This window comes from Bacillus rossius, chromosome 1 (genome assembly GCF_032445375.1).
Source record: "Bacillus rossius redtenbacheri isolate Brsri chromosome 1, Brsri_v3, whole genome shotgun sequence".
Lineage (NCBI taxonomy): Eukaryota > Metazoa > Arthropoda > Insecta > Phasmatodea > Bacillidae > Bacillus > Bacillus rossius.
The window spans coordinates 320,131,326-320,150,996 of record NC_086330.1 but is presented as its reverse complement, the minus strand read 5'-3'; the positions used below and the strand labels follow the sequence as shown (position 1 = coordinate 320,150,996).

General features: G+C 38.0%; 1 protein-coding gene across 3 annotated transcripts in view; it reads left to right on the top strand.

Moving 5' to 3' along the window:
* Nucleotides 1–8,319, top strand: part of LOC134527960 (zinc transporter ZIP1-like) — a 61,517-nt gene extending 53,198 nt beyond the window's left edge. For all 3 annotated transcript variants that reach the window (XM_063361055.1, XM_063361056.1, XM_063361057.1), the window contains exon 6: nucleotides 7,399–8,319. In XM_063361055.1, coding sequence (XP_063217125.1) covers nucleotides 7,399–7,427 — 29 coding nt within the window. In that variant the 3' untranslated portion in view covers nucleotides 7,428–8,319. The remainder of the gene's footprint in view (nucleotides 1–7,398) is intronic.
* The last annotated feature ends 11,352 nt before the right edge of the window (nucleotides 8,320–19,671 follow it).

Below are 19,671 nucleotides of genomic sequence, written 5' to 3'. Positions count from 1 at the left end.
TCATATTGCGCAGTGGATTTTTAACACAGTCATTCTTCTCGTGTTGTCTTTTATTCTTTCTCAAGATAACTCTTCACTGCAAAACTTACACCTATGTTCTTTCGATACAGCGTCAGATCCCAAATCAGAATTCATATTAGTTACTGAGACTAATGCCAGATACCAATTGAGTGTTTTAAATTAGATTCAATACTTAAATAGAAATTTTTTCATATTTCATCAGCGAGAATTAATATATCTCATGCAAAAGTACTTTATGCATGTAGTTCTGCTTTTCAACAACAGATGTCGCCACATGTTGCTTGCAGGTAAATAATATTTAGTTATTTTATGCGGGATGCGGGATGCTCACTATCGGTCGCAAAAGAAGGATGGCTTCGTTAGACTCCAAGGAAAAGGAAGTTCGTCTTGCATGTTGGTGCTCCACAGATGTCTCATGGCGTAATATTAATTTGACTGAGTAATGATATTTGTTAATTCCACCTGATAAAAATATTGCAAGTTTTGATTTAGTAGCAGAAATTATCGAATTAAATGTAACTCCAAATAAAATGACATGTCTCATTAGAACAAAAAAAATCCATGCAGAGAGCGGTTTCTCAGAATAGTCAGAAACACTTGAAGAAACCACAGGAATGATTGCAAGAACACGGGAAAAAACATCAAAATATTGTCAAGAATAATCAGGAGCACACTGAGAAAACCACCATAATATTAACAATAATAATCGGAAGCACACGGAGAAAACCATCATAATATTGACCAGATTAATCGGAAGCACACAGAGAAAACCACCACATGTTTTCTTTGATATCATAAAATTACAAGAAAAAATATTTAAAAATAAAAATAAATTAATAAAAAATTAAAAAAAATAAAAAAAATGCATAAATTTCTGGCTTGTACAAGAACTCTATCTTTGCTCAACAATGATAAGTTTACAAGCTAGCAGAAACTGTTTATGCATTTTTTTTTATTTTTTTTTTATTTTTTATTAATTTATTTTTATTTTTAAATATTTTTTCTTGTAATTTTATGATATCAAAGAAAACATGTGGTGGTTTTCTCTGTGTGCTTCCGATTAATCTGGTCAATATTATGATGGTTTTCTCCGTGTGCTTCCGATTATTATTGTTAATATTATGGTGGTTTTCTCAGTGTGCTCCTGATTATTCTTGACAATATTTTGATGGTTTTTCCCGTGTTCTTGCAATCATTCCTGTGGTTTCTTCAAGTGTTTCTGACTATTCTGAGAAACCGCTCTCTGCATGGATTTTTTTTGTTCTAATGAGACATGTCATTTTATTTGGAGTTACATTTAATTCGATAATTTCTGCTACTAAATCAAAACTTGCAATATTTTTATCAGGTGGAATTAACAAATATCATTACTCAGTCAAATTAATATTACGCCATGAGACATCTGTGGAGCACCAACATGCAAGACGAACTTCCTTTTCCTTGGAGTCTAACGAAGCCATCCTTCTTTTGCGATCGATAGTGAGCATCCCGCATCCCGCATAAAATAACTAAATATTATTTACCTGCAAGCAACATGTGGCGACATCTGTTGTTGAAAAGCAGAACTACATGCATAAAGTACTTTTGCATGAGATATATTAATTCTCGCTGATGAAATATGAAAAAATTTCTATTTAAGTATTGAATCTAATTTAAAACACTCAATTGGTATCTGGCATTAGTCTCAGTAACTAATATGAATTCTGATTTGAGATCTGACGCTGTATCGAAAGAACATAGTTGTAAGTTTTGCAGTAAAGAGTTTATCTTGAGAAAGAATAAAAGACAACACGAGAAGAATGACTGTGTTAAAAAACTACTGCGCAATATGATAAGTTGTGTTCGATGTAGCAAGTCGTTTACGCGGAGAGGGAGCCTAAAAAGACATGGCAGAACTTGTAGCGCCAAGCCTGCGTACAAGCTAGAGGACAACGATGAATCTACTAGCCTAAGGAAGAGTGATCTGCATTACGACAATAATTTTCTTGGCTCTTCCGATCTCGACAAAGAACTTAAATTGAAGAAGGTTGATGATTTACGGAAGAATGAAGACAGTGGAAGAATCCTTAACGTGAAAAGTGAGAATATATTCCAGCCGAATTCAAGTAGATCTTTCCTACTTTGTAAAAATGATGGACTCCTAAAAAGGAAGCATGAAGACGATGAAGACACTTCAACATCATCAACATCGAATTATTACGGTAAATTGGGTGAAGACGATTCCTTCTACGGTGATTGTTACAGTGACTCTGAGGCTGTTGACAAAGACATAGACTATGATGAAGCACCTAAAGCTGTCAAGATCGAAGAATGTGGCGGTGTCCTGAGACCGAAACGATGGAAACGACGTGATATATTAAATAAATCTGATCAAGCTTGTGATGATCACCGTCTCCAACATGAAAGTTACCCTGAGGTTGGTGGTAAAACGGAAGACACCAGAGATCATAATATTTATTATAAAGGTGCAAGGAAGATGGTGGTACAAGAGAATGATTACACATCATGGAAAGATCCAAACATATTGGTTGACCGGCTAAGACTTCTACATGGTTCGCTTTGTGCAGGAAACTATTCGTGCATCAAAGAAATATCCTTCATACTCAAGGAACTGAGGAATGCTGGCTACATACAATATTGACTTGTTTTACTTGCATTTGTATAATGTAAAGCAATAAAATAAATAATTTAAATTATAAGAATGTAATGTTTTTATTTCTTGTATTATGATTTCTTACTAAGACTTAGATCTCGTAACTTGTGCTTCCTTTTTGCCTTTTTTAGTTGATAGAGCTTCCAAATGTGCTTCCTTATTCGATGATGCATCCAAAATGTGCTGCCTTTTCGTTGGCGGTGCTTCCAAATGTGCTGCCTTTTCGTTGTCGGTGCTTCCAAATGTGCTGCCTTTACTTTGTCGGTGCTTCCAAATGTGCTGCCTTTTCGTTGTCGGTGCTTCCAAATGTGCTGCCTTTACATTGTCGGTGCTTCCAAATGTGCTGCCTTTTCGTTGTCGGTGCTTCCAAATGTGCTGCCTTTTCGTAGTCGGTGCTTCCAAATGTGCTGCCTTTTCGTAGTCGGTGCTTCCAAATGTGCTGCCTTTTCGTTGTCGGTGCTTCCAAATGTGCTGCCTTTTCGTTGTCGGTGCTTCCAAATGTGCTGCCTTTCCGTTGTCGGTGCTTCCAAATGTGCTGCCTTTCCGTTGTCGGTGCTTCCAAATGTGCTGCCTTTTCGTTGTCGGTGCTTCCAAATGTGCTGCCTTTTCGTTGTCGGTGCTTCCAAATGTGCTGCCTTTTCGTTGTCGGTGCTTCCAAATGTGCTGCCTTTTCGTTGTCGGTGCTTCCAAATGTGCTGCCTTTACGTTGTCGGTGCTTCCAAATGTGCTGCCTTTACGTTGTCGGTGCTTCCAAATGTGCTGCCTTTTCGTGACGGTGCTTCCAAATGTGCTGCCTTTTCGTAGTCGGTGCTTCCAAATATGCTGCCATTTCGTTGTCGGTGCTTCCAAATGTGCTGCCTTTTCGTTGTCGGTGCTTCCAGATGTGCTGCCTTTTCGTTGTCGGTGCTTCCAAATGTGCTGCCTTTTCGTTGTCGGTGCTTCCAAATGTGCTGCCTTTTCGTTGTCGGTGCTTCCAAATGTGCTGCCTTTTCGTTGTCGGTGCTTCTATTTTTAATGTTGTTTTGACTCTAGTATTATTGTAAATGGTTCTTGATTTGACTAGCGTATTATTCCATACGGTGCATGTATATATAAGCGAGCTCTAGACAACAGGATGCTTAGTTTGTTACTGACGTCGTCGGTGTAATGATCACCTAGTTTGTTTCTTCTGGTGCATTAATCACGTAATTACCTGTTCTTGCGAACTCGTTGGCATCTTTATCGACTTTAACGACGAACTCGATGGAGGTTGTACCATCGACTGCGGGAACCTTGACGTCAGCGTCGACGATGGTGGAGCAGATCCCGTTGGCAACGTCGATGTCAACACTGGAGGAGACTTCAACAGACGTGGTACCGCCAGCAGAAGAGACTTTAATGCCTCTAGTGCTGGCTGCACAGGGAAACTCGGCGAACGCTGGTTCGCCATCAATGGAGACTTCAATGGATGCTGATTTGACAACTAGCGAACATCGGTGCTGTAACTGCGACAAGATTTTCTCAAACAACAGCAATGCTCGGCGACACGAGAGGAGCGAATGTGCCAAGAACCTATATCGTAAAATGTTTGTTTGTGAGAAATGTCATAAGCAGTTTGCCAGAAAAGATAATATGAAAACGCACATGAAGGCATGCAAAGGTCCTGCTGTTCGGCAGAAAGTAAAGGTTTCGGCGCAACAACGATGCATTGATGTTCATAAGAGTATGCCTGGAGATGGTGCAACTGCGGCAACGTCAGTATCTGGATCGGGTCTGAAAGGATCGTCTTCATCACCACGGTATCCTTGCAGCTACTGTGATATGTCGTTCGCATTTTCCCATGATGCACGAAGACATGAGCGGAGCAAATGCACGAAGAATCCTTCTCGCATGAAGTTTCGATGTGATGAGTGCCTTAAATGGTTTACTCGAATTGACAGTTTGCGATATCATGCGAAAAAATGTAAAGGTGGAGTCTGTGCTCCTACTGCTGAACTACCTGCAGAAATTTCGACTCCTCGCTTTAGATTGGAGACACGAAAGCGTACAACCAAAAAAACCGATGTGCAGCAACCGATTGGTATGACGTCTGAACATGGAACTAAACCTAAGACTGTGTTCGGAGCATTACAAGTGAACGATAATGGCTTCTACTTGGCGCAGTCTGCATTTCGTGGAACATTGAAAAACTACTATTATTTAAATACGTTAGGTGAGTCGAAGGACATTTGTAATTTTCTTGACGATATCAGAGAGGACATAATCAATCAGCTTACTGATGATGTAGCAACAAACGGACCTTTGAAATATAACTTGTGGTTGGACTGTATATATGGAAAGCCATATCCGTTCGATGACAAAGTGAAGAAGTGTGCATTCAAGACATCGGCTGCAGTAATTTACAGTTCTAACGATGTGAAGCAAACTGTTAAAAAGGGTATCCAGAAACTCTGTCAAGAAGAGGTGGACTATGTCTGTAAAGGTTCTGGCTGGACTCTGTCTAGTACAAACCGATTGGAGCTAAGAATTAGTCATTTCACACCGCTGCGGAACTAAATGATTATAAGATCGCTGGCTTTCGCAAATGATCCTGTAGTAGAATAGAAATTATGTAATAAATATTATGTTTGTAAAAGAACTTGTGGTGTTTAATTCCTCGAACCTGTTACTATTATGTTAAATTGATGTTATATTTAATTTTTTTGCATCGTCCTAGATCGTACCAAGGACCTTAGTCGACCTAATCGATCAGTATATAGATAACAAATTTATTTAATGAATTTTGGAATTTTTCCCGAATTTCTAGCTAAATAATTATGGATTTTCAAGATGGCGGCCAAATGACAAGATGTCGGGTGTCACAGCAATAATAAATGATTACTGCACTCTAGCGGATAAGAATCAAACTAACATGGCGTCAGCGCACTCTCGCCGACGATACACTGATGATGGCTTCCAGCAGACGAGGACAAGATGGCGGCCATGACGTCATACTACCTGACGATATATATATATATGCTTTGAAAAAAAAAGTGGAGGGAGTCAGTATGCCCGCAGCCACCGCGGGGGAAGGATCGGTCGCCATTTTTATTTTTTTGCACTCGTCGGGTTTGAACCGAGGACTCCGAGCTCCGTGTCGTAAATGTTTGTTTTTTAAATATTTTATTAAAAATTTTATTATTTAATTTTTTTTATAATTTTTAAATTTTTTTCATTAAAATCGGATAATAAATTTAAAGATGGCGGCCGTAACGGAAATTGCAACGGTGACGTCATAATTCAAAATGTCGGATAACACAATGCCGGAATGTTCGAGAAAACGAAATGACGTCATCCAAGATGGTGGATCCAAGATGGCCGTCGGGGTCAAGGTCAAAGGTCAAGGTCACATCCTGATAGAGGCTTAACTGAGGCTTGAGTTAAGGATGCTTATGCCTCTATCAGGACATTTCTAGCCGCTGGGATTTTTAAGGACTAAAACGGGAAATTTTCCCTCGAAACGGGAATTTTTCCCTCGAAAACGGGAATTTTTTTCTTAAAACGGGAAATTTTGAGTCATTTTGAGTCATTTTTGAGGAATTTTGAGGAATTTTTGCCGCCGTGACGTCACAAATCCAAGATGGCGGACCGACAATCACAATCCACATCCTGCATCCTGATCTAGGAAATACATTTACATACTACTACTTTGATATATAGTTTAGTTTTATGGTTTTTTATAAATTGCAAATAAATCTGCCCACTAATTTAATCAAATGTAAAAGAATGTATTTAATGAAATATTATATTGCACAGTTATGCACGGAGGCTTAAGGTGGCAGAATCTTCAAGGATACCTTCTCTCTGCTCGTGAAAGGTTTTTTGAAGGGGTGGGGGGGAGGGCGTAGAGAACGAGGATGTTAAGTCCTTTCCGTATTAATAAAAGGACAAACAGGTTTATATTATATTAAATTCCAATATATCATCAATAAAATAATAGATTAAGTAAACAACTATTTCAATATTAGTAGCAAGACATACATTTGTTAATTACCAATATATACGGCAGGAAATTGCTTGCTGGTGAGACTATATCAGAACATATTCCTGGGAGTACATTCTTAGCTACACTTTGAGACTTCCTCCCTCCACTGAAACAATATAAATCATATCCTTCCCATCCGAAACTGTGAAGATTATGTGAATTATAATTCCTTTTAAAGGCACTGAATACTAACCTGTTAATAATGGATACATAGACTTAATTTTCAAATGCATTTCTGGTCATCCGGTTGGTCAAGCTGTTTTAGGCATCGTAACAAGTGCTCAAGCCCTTTCTATGCTAGAATTGACATGTGTTTTATTTCCTGCTAGAGGCGCATATTTTTACAATTTACCTCCGAACCGGCTAGGTTAAGTAAATAAGTATGTGTTTTTAATTTAGGATTTATAATGTATATATAAATGTGTGTGCGTATATAGCATTTATAGCATATTGAACGATTAATTTCTATAGTTTCCCATGGTCATAATAAGCACTATTTCTCAAACTTCCGTGTGTGTTGATGTGTTTTGACTAATGATACTTGACCGTTAAATAACTTTCAGCAACTCGTTTACAAAAAAAAATGTTTTTTTTCTGAAACGTGAAAAATACCACGTGTACATAATTCCTGCCTGAAGCCGAATTGACTACGTGCTTAATTGGCACAGGTGACATGTTATTAAGTTGTATACTGTTTAATAACCAGTTGTTTTTTTTTCAGTTGGACATGAGCGCGAGCACAGCCACTAGGGGCGAGAATACTGACGGGCGTTTGACGTGTCAACGTCACGCGACGGGAGCGCCGCGGGCTCTTCCGGCAGCCAGCAGCGTCAGGGAGATCGAGCTGTCACTCCCGAAGAAGCTCCGTCGCGCTGGCGTTGCCCGATCTGACGGCACTCAGCGGAACTGACGAGAGTGCGAACCGCGTCGGCGGGAGTGATAACAAATCATTCTAGGCCCTTTTTTTATTGTTGACTATTATGGACGACTTAAGTGCGAAAGATCAAGTTACTCTTTTAAGTTTGCGTTGGTGGTTTGACAATACAGACGCATATTCGTTGTAGGATATTGTTTTTATTTTTTTTAATTTTATTTGTTTGTTCTTGTGGATGTGGATGCCGAAGAACTGTCGCTGATAAAAAAGAAATAAACACTGAGAGTAAACTCTGATTTCAAAAAAACAATTACTTCAATTTCATTATTACAATAATTTTCAGTTCAAACTGATTGGTATAAATTAATGTTCTTTACAGGGCTGCTTGGGTGATGTCTTGAAGCATATATTAAAGTAAATCTGTTAAGAGAAAAAAAATGACTTTGTAACTATTTGTTAGATCTGGAATAATAAAATAAACTCAAAATTAAAAATTAAGAAAGTTGAATTCGTTTATCAATTCTATTATGTTGTATTCGGAAAAAAGAAACGATTTATCGATAATAACAAGAACTAAGTATTTATTAGTTAAAATTTAATGTTTTAAAATATCTAACTGTATGAAAATAAGTAAGTAATATTGTTATTGAATTGTTATTATTCATATTGAGCGATGCAATAAAGGTTTTATGTGTTCATGGTACACTATGTTAAGTTATGCTTAATGGCGGATAAATTGCCAGATAGTTTATACCCCTAGGTGAACGTAACGACTTAATAAAAAAATTTTTTTTTTATCCTTCAGAATTTTATTATAGTTAGGTTGATGGAACTGATAGTACGCGATTACACTGGTACAACAAGTTAACAATATTTTGCCCTTTTTAAAAGCCTCTGGGATATGATCCGTCCTAAATGTTTATTACATAGTTTTCTCCCACCTGATTGTCCGACGCGTCCGTTTAGTTTTCCTGCGAAGCGTTGCGGAACGTTGCGGCCGTTGCAGCTGATGGAGACGTCATCCTCTTGGTCACCCCAATCTGACCACCTCCGTGGATGGACGGCGTCAGCGCAGCCCAATCGGCAGCAACTCGTTCTGCTACAATATGCATAGCCGGGTCACTGAAGAGCCGATCACCCCTTTGCAGGCTCCCTTGTCGACCGGTTACGTTTCTGCTGCCCGAGGGACCCTCGATTGCTGTCCCCTCCAAGTCTCTTAGCACGTCACTGCATGCTCGCCGAGACTTCCAGCACGTCGCGTAACGTCTACCGCCTGTCCACTCCGTCTCTCCTCACCACCGCTAGTGGCGCTGCCATCACCTTGCGCATGCGCGACTACCAACCACCGTGTCACTTGAGCCCACCTGACGTCACAGTGGCGTGGCTGTTTAAAGCGGAATAACCCGTTTTACGTATGGTCATTCGATTATAAACAATTTACATTATTAATATTTTTGAATATCCTTTACTATTGTAGAGTTACGATAGTTTTCCCATTATGAGTGATAAATAATTTTACCAAGGTAAAAATTAATATTGAAAACTGAAAGTGTGAAAACAGTTTGTTGTCAAAACAATTATGTACCATACATGGTAACAAAGCAAATGTTGCAGCGAAATTTATTTTTCCAGAATGAACTTAATATATTTTAGTCATTTGTTAGGTATTACTAAAATATAATTCCCAAATAATGTAAACAAACGTGTGATGCACATCACATAATATGTTTAAGCATACTTTTATATATATATATAATGAAATTAAGCAACTGTTATGGTAGGAAAACCCTACCTAACGAGAATTCCCCAAAAGGCAGGACAACTGCAATACACGGGAGTCTAAGAGGTTGCATAACTCCTAGACCCCAGGAAACCCGAGACTCACAGTCGACCGAGCCCCTAGCAACAAGGCAGTGAGCGCTGATTGGCTCAAGATGATGTCACTTCAAGTCTGTGCTGATTGGCACTTGATGATGTCATGCTGGGTTCGCCGGGTATAAATACGGGTTTGTTAGCAAGCAGCAGGCATGTTAATTTAATGTTACTTTACATTAGTTTAAATTCAACAGCGCACACGAATTTTTTTCCCCTTCTTAACTTAGTCTAGGCTGGCTGGCAGCCTGGTGGGAAACGACTAAAGTCGCCCCCGAAACAACTTGTGCCACCAAACTAAATGTGGACAAAATGTCCAAGCTCCCGCCCATTTGCTTAGTAGTCTTTCTACTCTGTCCAACTCTTCTTCCAGAACCATCCTTCTGTTTCCTGTAACCAACCTGCTTGTAATTAATGCATGAAATTTTGCATCCCGCATGTCAGTGCCCAGGGTTTTCCCTGTGTCTATGCAGGTTTTACCTGGGCCCAACTTATCTAGTTTTAACTTAGAATAGTCAGTGAGGGGAGTTAGTCATGGCTAAAACGTTGCCATGGCTGGCCAATCCCCTCCTAGCACATGATGCATGCTTCCTCTCCTGCATGGTTCATAACCTGCATGCTTAGAGCGTATAGGCTTCGGCCTGAGACGCACTTAGAGTCTTCCCTACCCAGACCCCTCCCAAATACACTTAGTAATTAGTTAGGTTAGGAAAAAAAAAACGCAGCAGGCAGAAGGTGCCTGGCTGCCAGCCAGAGGCTTCGGCTTACCACCGCTCCGAAGAAGACAACAGATCTTCACGCTGCCGCCATCGCCCACAAAGCCCGGATCTTCTCAACACCACGACGCTGCCGACTTAGACGAATCCGCACCAGGGGCAGTAGCAGTGTTGCCAGACGTACCCGAATTCGGGTACGCATACCCGAATTACTGTGTCTGTATCTGGTACCCGAGAAGACATGCTCGGGTACGCAAATGTACCCGAATTTTAGAAAACGAAAAAATCAATAGTAAAAAATTCTCAACTTTTTTATTTTAATAAAATATTTAGTTTTTATAACAGTAACTTTATTAACTAATATTTTAATATATGGCATTGTTTTAGGCATTACTAAAACATACATTTTTACAAGATAAATTCACCCAGGAATCCTGTTTTCTTTTTCACCTTTTAGTAATAGGGGATTCCCCCTGTTCTTTGTCCACTTAAAAAACTGTGATTCCCCCGCGTAAATCTGAAGCAGATCAGTGAGGCAAAGGGTAAAGTACTGATTCTATATCTGTGCGCAGTGTGTGGTTGTAGTGTGTTAAGGGGATTGGTGCACCAGCATCGTATTAAAAAAAAACAATATATTTGGTAATTATTCAGCTGCTAGAGAAGATTTGAACCATTCTGGTGTAAAATTTATTTATTTATTTTTTTATTTTAATTAAGTTATTGCTGATTTTCGGGAATTTTTTAAATTCAAGCTTTATTAAAAAACTATAAAGAATTCAGTGGTAAAACTTTCGCAGATAAATTTTCAGACACGGGAGATATGACTGTGACCATTATTTTATCTGTAATCATTATTAATTTAACGTATTTACAATTTGAATTTTAATAAATGAGCTGCTACGAAATTGCATGATATTCATTTGCGAATTTAATAAATTCGCGTTTTCATTTGTAATTCAAACGCCTACATATATGTCGGCTGAATGATTGACTTTATTTTAGTCTTAAGCTTATTGCAGTCGGACCTAAAGTAAAAACGTAGCTGTAGAAATTTGAGCAGCGTGCAAGCTCGGATACGAAGAATTATGGAGCGCGCTGGACAGTAGTGACACCTTGCGACAGTTTCTCTAACTTTTTGCAGCATGCCACAGCTGTCTGCTGTTTACGAAGGGGAGATGGGATTTCGCGGGAAACTGATATGAAGATCAACGTACTCATTTTCAGTAGATAAGAGAACGTGTTTGGTCTAGCTCGGCGTATAATTGAATGGTTATTCTCTGTTATTATTTAGCACAGTGATTTAGTTAGATGTTTTTTGTTGTAAGCGTGAGATTTATTCAGGAATAAAATGCCGAAGAAACCTCCACCAAGCAGAGTACACAAAAGAACAAAACTATCGAAAGCCATTATAGCACTTAGAAAAAAGAATAAAGAAAGATAAGAGATTATTTTATTATAGCTTTTTTTTTATCATACATTTATTTTTCAGAGTTGCGTATGTACAACGCGATGGACGCGATGCGACAACAGAAAGATGTGTACAATTGTAAACATGTTTTTTTTTTTTTTTCCCCAGCAATGCGTGAACCATTCATAAACTATACTCAACATGTATCCGTATAATTACGTTTGAATTTTTTTTATGACAGGCATCAATGTTAACAAGTTTATTAAGCCACAGACTTTTTTCAGAAAAATAAGTGTAGCAGAAAACACTCAACATAGTATCACACAAAATCAGTTTACATGAATGCAGTTTTAAGAAGTAAGCTACGTAAATAATAGTTAAACATTATTTAATATCTGCTGGTAACGTTTCCAAAGTATCAGCTTCGCCTTCATTCACGAACAATATTCGTGAGCTTAATTATTTATTTTGCTGGCGTTTCGTTGGTGACTGTTGGGACTGCAAAATTAGTAAACATTTTTCACCCTATCCTGAGTTAAATCTAAGTGTGCGCGGTTAGATGAGGACCTAGATATGTCTCAGGCTTATGCCTTTACACTCTACTCATGCATTAACCATGCGCGTAAGGGCGCGTTGCCATTGACCTGTAGGATAGTCTCAACAATCCTCTACGGACTCGAAAAATGTCACCTGCTCATTGGCTACTTGACTTGTGACAACTGTTTGTTGTAATGCCTGTGATTCATCGTTGATTTTGTTGAGGAGTTTTCAGTGATTCAGAGCCTCCCATTTAACTGTGGCCGAATTGAAGAAGCAGTACACATGTTACATGCTTGAATTCATAGCGAATGGAAACCACAAATATTTACTGATGTAGTGGTTGGTAAAAAAAAAAATATTATTCGTATCGCGTCCATCGCTTCGCGCCATGTTGGCTCCTATATTATATGGATTTACAAAATATAACGATTCATTTACGACACTTAAGATAAGGTGTGTAGGATTTTAAGAATTCACTTGAATTAATATTTAAGAACATATTTCAGGATAACTTGTGAAGACGCTCGTACAGACGGCACCGGTTGTGATGACTCATTGTTACCAGAGCAGGGGCCATCTCGTGTACACGAAGTGGCATGCGAAACCTCAACACAACTCGAAAATCAGTGAGTGTTACATTGAAATGTGTCCGCTACAAATGTTCAGGAATTATAATTTTGAAATCGAGTAGAAATATTCCTGCAATTAGCATTAGGTATATTTTAATAGACATTGAAAGCGAATCATTAAGTAGCTTCAAAATCCAAATACCGGAATACAGATAGTCTGTAACAATACAGACCTCACCGACTAGATATGGTCCAGATTGTTAATACTAACACATTTGAAAAAAAAACTGACTAGTTAATGAATATGTTGAAATTTTGTAAACCTGTTACTTAAGATGATTGGTGATGTAATAATGTCTCTTGGAAACTACATAAGATTTTAACTGCTTTTATTTCTCCATAAATTCGCAAATCACCATGGCGGCCATTTTACGATCACGATTTAGTTCTTAAATTTTAAATTAGTTTATTTGTTGAGAGCCTGGTACAATGTATCTGACCACTAAAGCGATCCGAGCCGCGTAGTGTATACTACTGCGAGGTTGCCGAAGTAGGCTCGGGTCGGGACGAATTTCGCTGTGAAGAAACAAAGGTTTTTAATACATAGAAAATTATCCCAAAGCCGAAATTTGTACAGTAGTAGAATGAACATTTCTTAGTAACACGTCAAAAGTTTAAGTACTGCCGCAAACCTTGTGTGTCACACCGAAAACGAGCAGTTATTTTTTTTTTGTTAAGATCCACAATAATGGATATTGCAAATGCAGTTTATGGAGTAGACCGTCAGTATGGAACCCAAAATAATCTAGAAACATTGCCCTATCTGAGGATAGTGATAAAAAGCACAAAGTTTAAACATGTTTCTATAAAATAGACCTTTTAAATCATTAAAGTTAACGAATTCACTTTCATTTAATTTTAAGGAAATATAAATACATCTTACATAAACTTAAAGAGCCCAACGTGGAAATCGCTTAAAGTAATCGTTGTTGCATATTTATTCATCTTTAAATTGGTATATTTTTTAAGTGTCTCATACAATTAGTCTGACCACTAAAGCGATCCGAGCCGCGTAGTGTATACTACTGCGAGGTTGTCGAAGTAGGTTCGGGTCGAGACGAATTTCGCTGTTAAGAAACAAAAATTTTTAATACATGGAAAATTATCCCACAGGAAAAAATTTGTACAGTAGTAGAATGAACATTTCTTAGTAACACGTCAAAAGTTTACCGATGAAACCTTGTGATCACATCAATAAATGAGCAGCTGAGTCCTTAATGATAATTTCTACAATGATCCACAAAAATGTTTCGTAAATTTAATAACTTTAATACTTTTTTAAGTCGGTTCTCATTATGGCGCCAAAGTAATATAAAAGAATGTCCTACATGGTAACTGTGATAAACACCTCAAAGTTTAAACGTCCTATTATTAAATTGGTAATTTTAATCATAAAAGGTAAGAAAAAATATATTTTTTATAGAAATTTGACTACATGTTACATAAATATGTTGAGCGTAACGTCAAAATCACTTCATAAATATTGTCTGTTTTTTTTTTTTTTTTAAGGTTTAAATGTGTATATTTTGAGTGTCTGGTACAATAGTCTGACCACTGATGTATTTCAAGCTGCGTAGTGTGTAGTGCAGCAGTGTTAAAGTCGCTCGTGCTGGGACTTTTTTGCTCCAGAAAACTAAGGTTTTTAATGTATGGTAATTCCAGACTGAATTTTATTCTGAAAGAATAAAAGTTTCCTAACTGCAAGTGATTTTTGCTGCAAACGTAGATAAAAATCTTCCAGGATGCAATTTGCTTAGGTAAAAATGTTAGTATGATCGACTCTTTAATTTCTAAATTATAAATAAATAACAACAATAGAACTTCCCGGAAAGTTGTGATAAACTGACGATATTGTGCGAGTAGCAGACCCGTACGTGACTACAGAGAAAGGCTATTTTCCTTGACCGTTAGGATTTCTGGGACGAACACCCTCTCACAGCTGGGGTCATAAAATACGGTCAAACTCTTGCAAAAACATCCACCACCGCTCTTTGCCACTAGCAATTCAACGAAGTAAGCTAGGCGCAGCACTCCAATGAATTAACTTAGAAAAAAAAATACTAAATATGTAATTCTATATCAATACATTTTACAACACAACTTATGTATTATTTATTTTCTGGAAAAAAATAATATTATCATACGAATTATGTTTAAGAGTGACAAAACTCAATAAGCACATTAACGGTGTATCGTTTTCTTCAATTGTTATATAGTAAACTAATTTCATACAATTAAATATATATATTTTATAATATAGGCTACATTAAAATTTTGCACAGTTCTGATCTAAAATAATATAATGTATTAGAAATAAAAAGTAATTATATTTTTGGTATTAAAATAATTTTTAATAATAAATTTTTTGTAACAAAATACGAACACACATATATAAAACCAGAGGTCCTCTAGAATTTTGATTTACAAGTTCCAAGCAGAAATTGTTTGTTGTTAATTTTATTGTATCAAAAATCATTCATATATAAAAAAAAAATATATGTATATCTCAATAGATGTAACCTGAATACACCCTATCATATGCATTAAATATATTTTAAGTAATCCATAAATAAGACCAAGTTTATTGAGTGTCGCAGTACGCAGCGTGTTTCAAAGCCCGCCGGCCGTGAAAGATCAGTACGGCCGCAGTACACTGCAACGCTCGGGCAGCTTTAATGAGGCAACTAATTATGCTAGACTCTTTATAAATATACTATCTTAAAGCTAAAAGTATATTAAAAAACATTTATTTAGACATTTTTTCGCATTGGGCTCTTCAAATCGGTGTAAATCGTATTTTTATCTGGGTGGCAAAGATAAAAAAAAATATGTCGTGAATTAATCGCTTTATATCATATATATTAAAAATTTAAATTTTTTCTAACATTAATGGGTGTATTACAGTTTCTAGATTATTTTGGTAAGTTTATGGACAGTCTAAATTAAAAACTGTATAAATGGGTAGCATTTTAATGGACTGACGTAAGTTGCTGTCACCTAGGACTTAAATGCAAATTTTCGGTGATAACGCACAAGGTCTACAGCGGTAAACTTTCGGTATGTTATTAAGCATAGTCTCTACCACAGTAAAAAAATTCAGCTTTGGACAAATTGTTCACAGGTTGTCTTGGTTTCCTGGAGTAACACGAAAGTCTACGCGGGGAAGCCAAGGGCGGCTACCTGATCCGAGAATGAAGGATAGGGCGAGATGGGAAGCGATAAGAGCTGGTTGGGTGTCCGTGTTGGAGAGAGAGAGATAGCGAGAGAGAGAGAGAGGCGATATTGTGGAAGACCTTCGAAAGATTCCCGCTAGATGGCAGGCCTCAGAGCTGCAACATTCGACAACCTCCCCTCACAGAAGCTCTCTCGCCACTAACTTGCCAAATCTCACCCGCTAGCTTATATACGTGCTGGCTGGCCATACAGTAGTAATAAACAAGCATTTATGAAACACTTAAGCTCATTTCCAACAAATTCTGACGAATGACTGTTTTTTGTCCTGCACCAATCCCCTTAAGTGGCAGAATATAAGTAGTGAGATAACTCTAGAGATAAGTTTGACCCAACATACTTGGAATATATTGGGGATTTACAGGTAAACTAATAATAAATATGAAATATTTTCTTGTGTAGAACCACTTGCTTGAGTTACCTGTTGTTATGTATTACTACTCCTGCGTATTTAATTGTGCATGGTTTACATGAATGAAATTATTCAATGAGTCTTTTTTCAATTGAAATTGCTTGGTAAACGTATGTAACGTCCGAGTTATTTTGCTATTTATATTTATTTCACTTAAAATATCTTAATATTCATGGCACTAAGGTGGCAAGTTTTAATTTGATAGCTCAGAGTCGGCCAACTTAGAGCGCACTATAATCAGTCTTTGCTGTCGCTACAATTCTTTCTGGTTTGTGGATAATTATGCAATATAAAAGTCAATTCTATTGTTTCTTTGAGTAGTTTACAATTCATGAAACCATGTTCTCATGAAAGACATTTTAATTGCCATAAAATTCTCTGCATTATTTTTTTTTCGCAATAAAATAATTGTATCACTTTACTCACAAATAAAACGTATTGCTATGTATCACCAATAAGAGATTACTCAAATATGAAATGTGTGGTGTGTTTACATCGAACTCTTGCAACTGTATCTTTCGCTGACATTTTTCTTGAGAATTTTTTGTTGAAGACTTAAAGCAGTAGTATAGGAATGGGCATACTGGCACAGGCTTCAGGCTGAGGTGCCGAGGTGCCGACGGCCATATTGGATGGTAGTGACCTTGACCTTTGACCTTGACCTTGACCCCGGCGGCCATTTTGGATCCGCCATCTTGGATCCGCCATCTTGGATCCGCCATCTTGGATCCGCCATTTTGGATGACGTCATTGTGTTCTCGAAAATTCCGGCATTGTGTTTTCCGCCATATTGGATGATGACGTCACCGTTGCAATTTCCGTTACGGCCGCCATCTTTAACTTTTTTATTTATTATCCGATTTTAATGAATTTTTTTTTAAAAATTATAAAAAAATTAAATAATAAAATTTTAATAAATTATTTATAAAAAACAAACATTTACGACACGGAGTTCGGAGTCCTCGGTTCTAACCCGACGAGTGCAAAAAAAAATTAAAAATGGCGACCGATCCTTCCCTCGTGGTGGGTGCTGGTAGACTGACTCCCACCACTTTTTTTCAAAGCATATATAACATCATCTAGTATGACGTCATGACCGCCATCTTGTCTGCGATGCTGGAAGCCATCATCATTGTATCGTCGGCTAGAGTGCACCGACGCCATGTTAGTTTAATTCTTACCCGCTAGAGTGCAGTAATCATTTATTATTGCTGTGACACCCGCCATCTTGTCATTTGGCCGCCATCTTGTCATTTGGCCGCCATCTTGAAAATCCGTAATTATTTAGCTAGAAATTCGGGAAAAGTTCCAAAATTAATTAAATAAATTTGTAATCTATATACTGATTGATTAGATCGAATAAGGTCCTTGGTTCGATCCCTGGCCGATACAAAACAACTTTAATTTTAAAAAATACCACAAAAGCGACAGGTTTGAGAAAATAAAAACACCGCAAGTTCTTTTAAAAACTTTTATTACACAAATTCAGTACCTACACTACTACAAGTACAAAAAAATACACAGACAAATTACTAAAGTTTTGGTTAATATTTATTTCTGCATTTAATCTTGTGCTGTTCAAGACACTGTATAGCTGTGAGTCCTGATTTTCGAGGTCGATTAGCAAAATACTTAAAGCACATCTTACACATATAAATCTTATGTTGATGTTTTGTAACCTGGGGTCTCACAAGTCGGGAGAAGTTTTTGATGTAGCAGTAGTGTGCAGCACCGCTTTCATTTGTCACAAGCAACAAATCGAAATGATTTTTTCTTTCTTGTTTGGTTACACGAATCGGACACACTTTATTATCGTCATTTAGCGCATACACATTAACTGAGACTTCAGGGTTATTTTTCTCAAAAACTTTTATCTGATTTAATGGTGGCGGATAGCATAGTCCATCGAAGTTGTACTTATTCTCCAAAGCATAATACCTCTTATCAACACGGTTTTGATGACTTCCCTCGACAAATCTTGCCAAAATACTCCATTTAAAACAAAACTGGTCCTTCAAGTTTTGGCAATTGACTACTGCTCTTTTGTTGACTATTGCCTCAGGTAAGGCAATAAATGATGATGTCTGATGGTATGGAAGCATACTATCACTTGATTCGTTTCCTATGCACATAATCTTGTGACTGTCCAGACTGTTACAATGCGAAAAAACCTTATCGCATTTGTCGCACTTATATGTCTCTCGAGAGATTGTCAGAGACCTACTGCAGGTTATTGATGCACCACAATATTTGCATTGATGCGATGTACACTCTTCATTAATTGATGTCTGGAATGCAGATGATGAAACGTCAGCTGATGGTGGAACAGCACGTATCGTTGTCTCCTCTGCAGCAGGTATCGGGATCTCCACAGCTGTCGACACCTCAGCCATTGAGCTCTCCGCTGCCGTGGTCTCCTCTGCAAATGGTATCGGGATCTCCGTCTCCATCATCGTTGCTACCATCGAGGTCCCCGCTGCTGTCGGTAAACATTCTATTCCGGTCGACATAACTAAATCTCACGACAATTAATGGAGAGAGCACGTCCGTACTGCACCGCGGCCAGAGGTGAACTGCGGGTCCAGTCGTCTGAACCTCGCTTATATACCTGTGGTCTACTGGTATACTACATGAGTCAAAATATTGTCTGTATTAAAAAATTTTTTATTAGGTACCTAAAAATTGTAGAAATAAAAAACACACGTGTTCAAGTTTTACACATTTATTTATAAAAAGTACACAAATACATATTAGGTTAAGGAATCAAGCATTTTCACAAGCAAAGTTTTTAATGCCGCACAAACTGACTCGTCGACTCCGGTTCCAACTGGTTCGTTGACTCCGGTTCCAACTGGTTCGCCGGTCATGGTATCAGGAACACAGGTTTCCAGCTGGTCATCTTCTGCAACGTCGACAACTCCGACAAGACATGGTCGGTGACGTCTGTGACCACGTCTACGCCTGGGCTTTGGCTCAGTGCTAATTGGGACAGATTCACTGCCTGAACTGCGACGACGAGACACACACCGTTTGGACGTCTGCGTAGAAGCATCACAGGTCGCAACAGGTTGCAACACGTCCATGTTTGGTGTTGCACGTGAAGACGAGGCGACTACCTCAGCGATGCTAGCAGGAAGGATTGTGTGTGGTCTCATGTGATAGACGACACAGTTTCCGGGTTCGCAACAATCTACCAGCTGCTGGGTCGGTTCGTAGGACACAGGAAAGTGCGCAAACCGCCAATGCTGAGCGCCTCCATCACAGGTTTCTGTATATGTACGTAGATACCCGGAATCCCAGTAGCTGTACTCG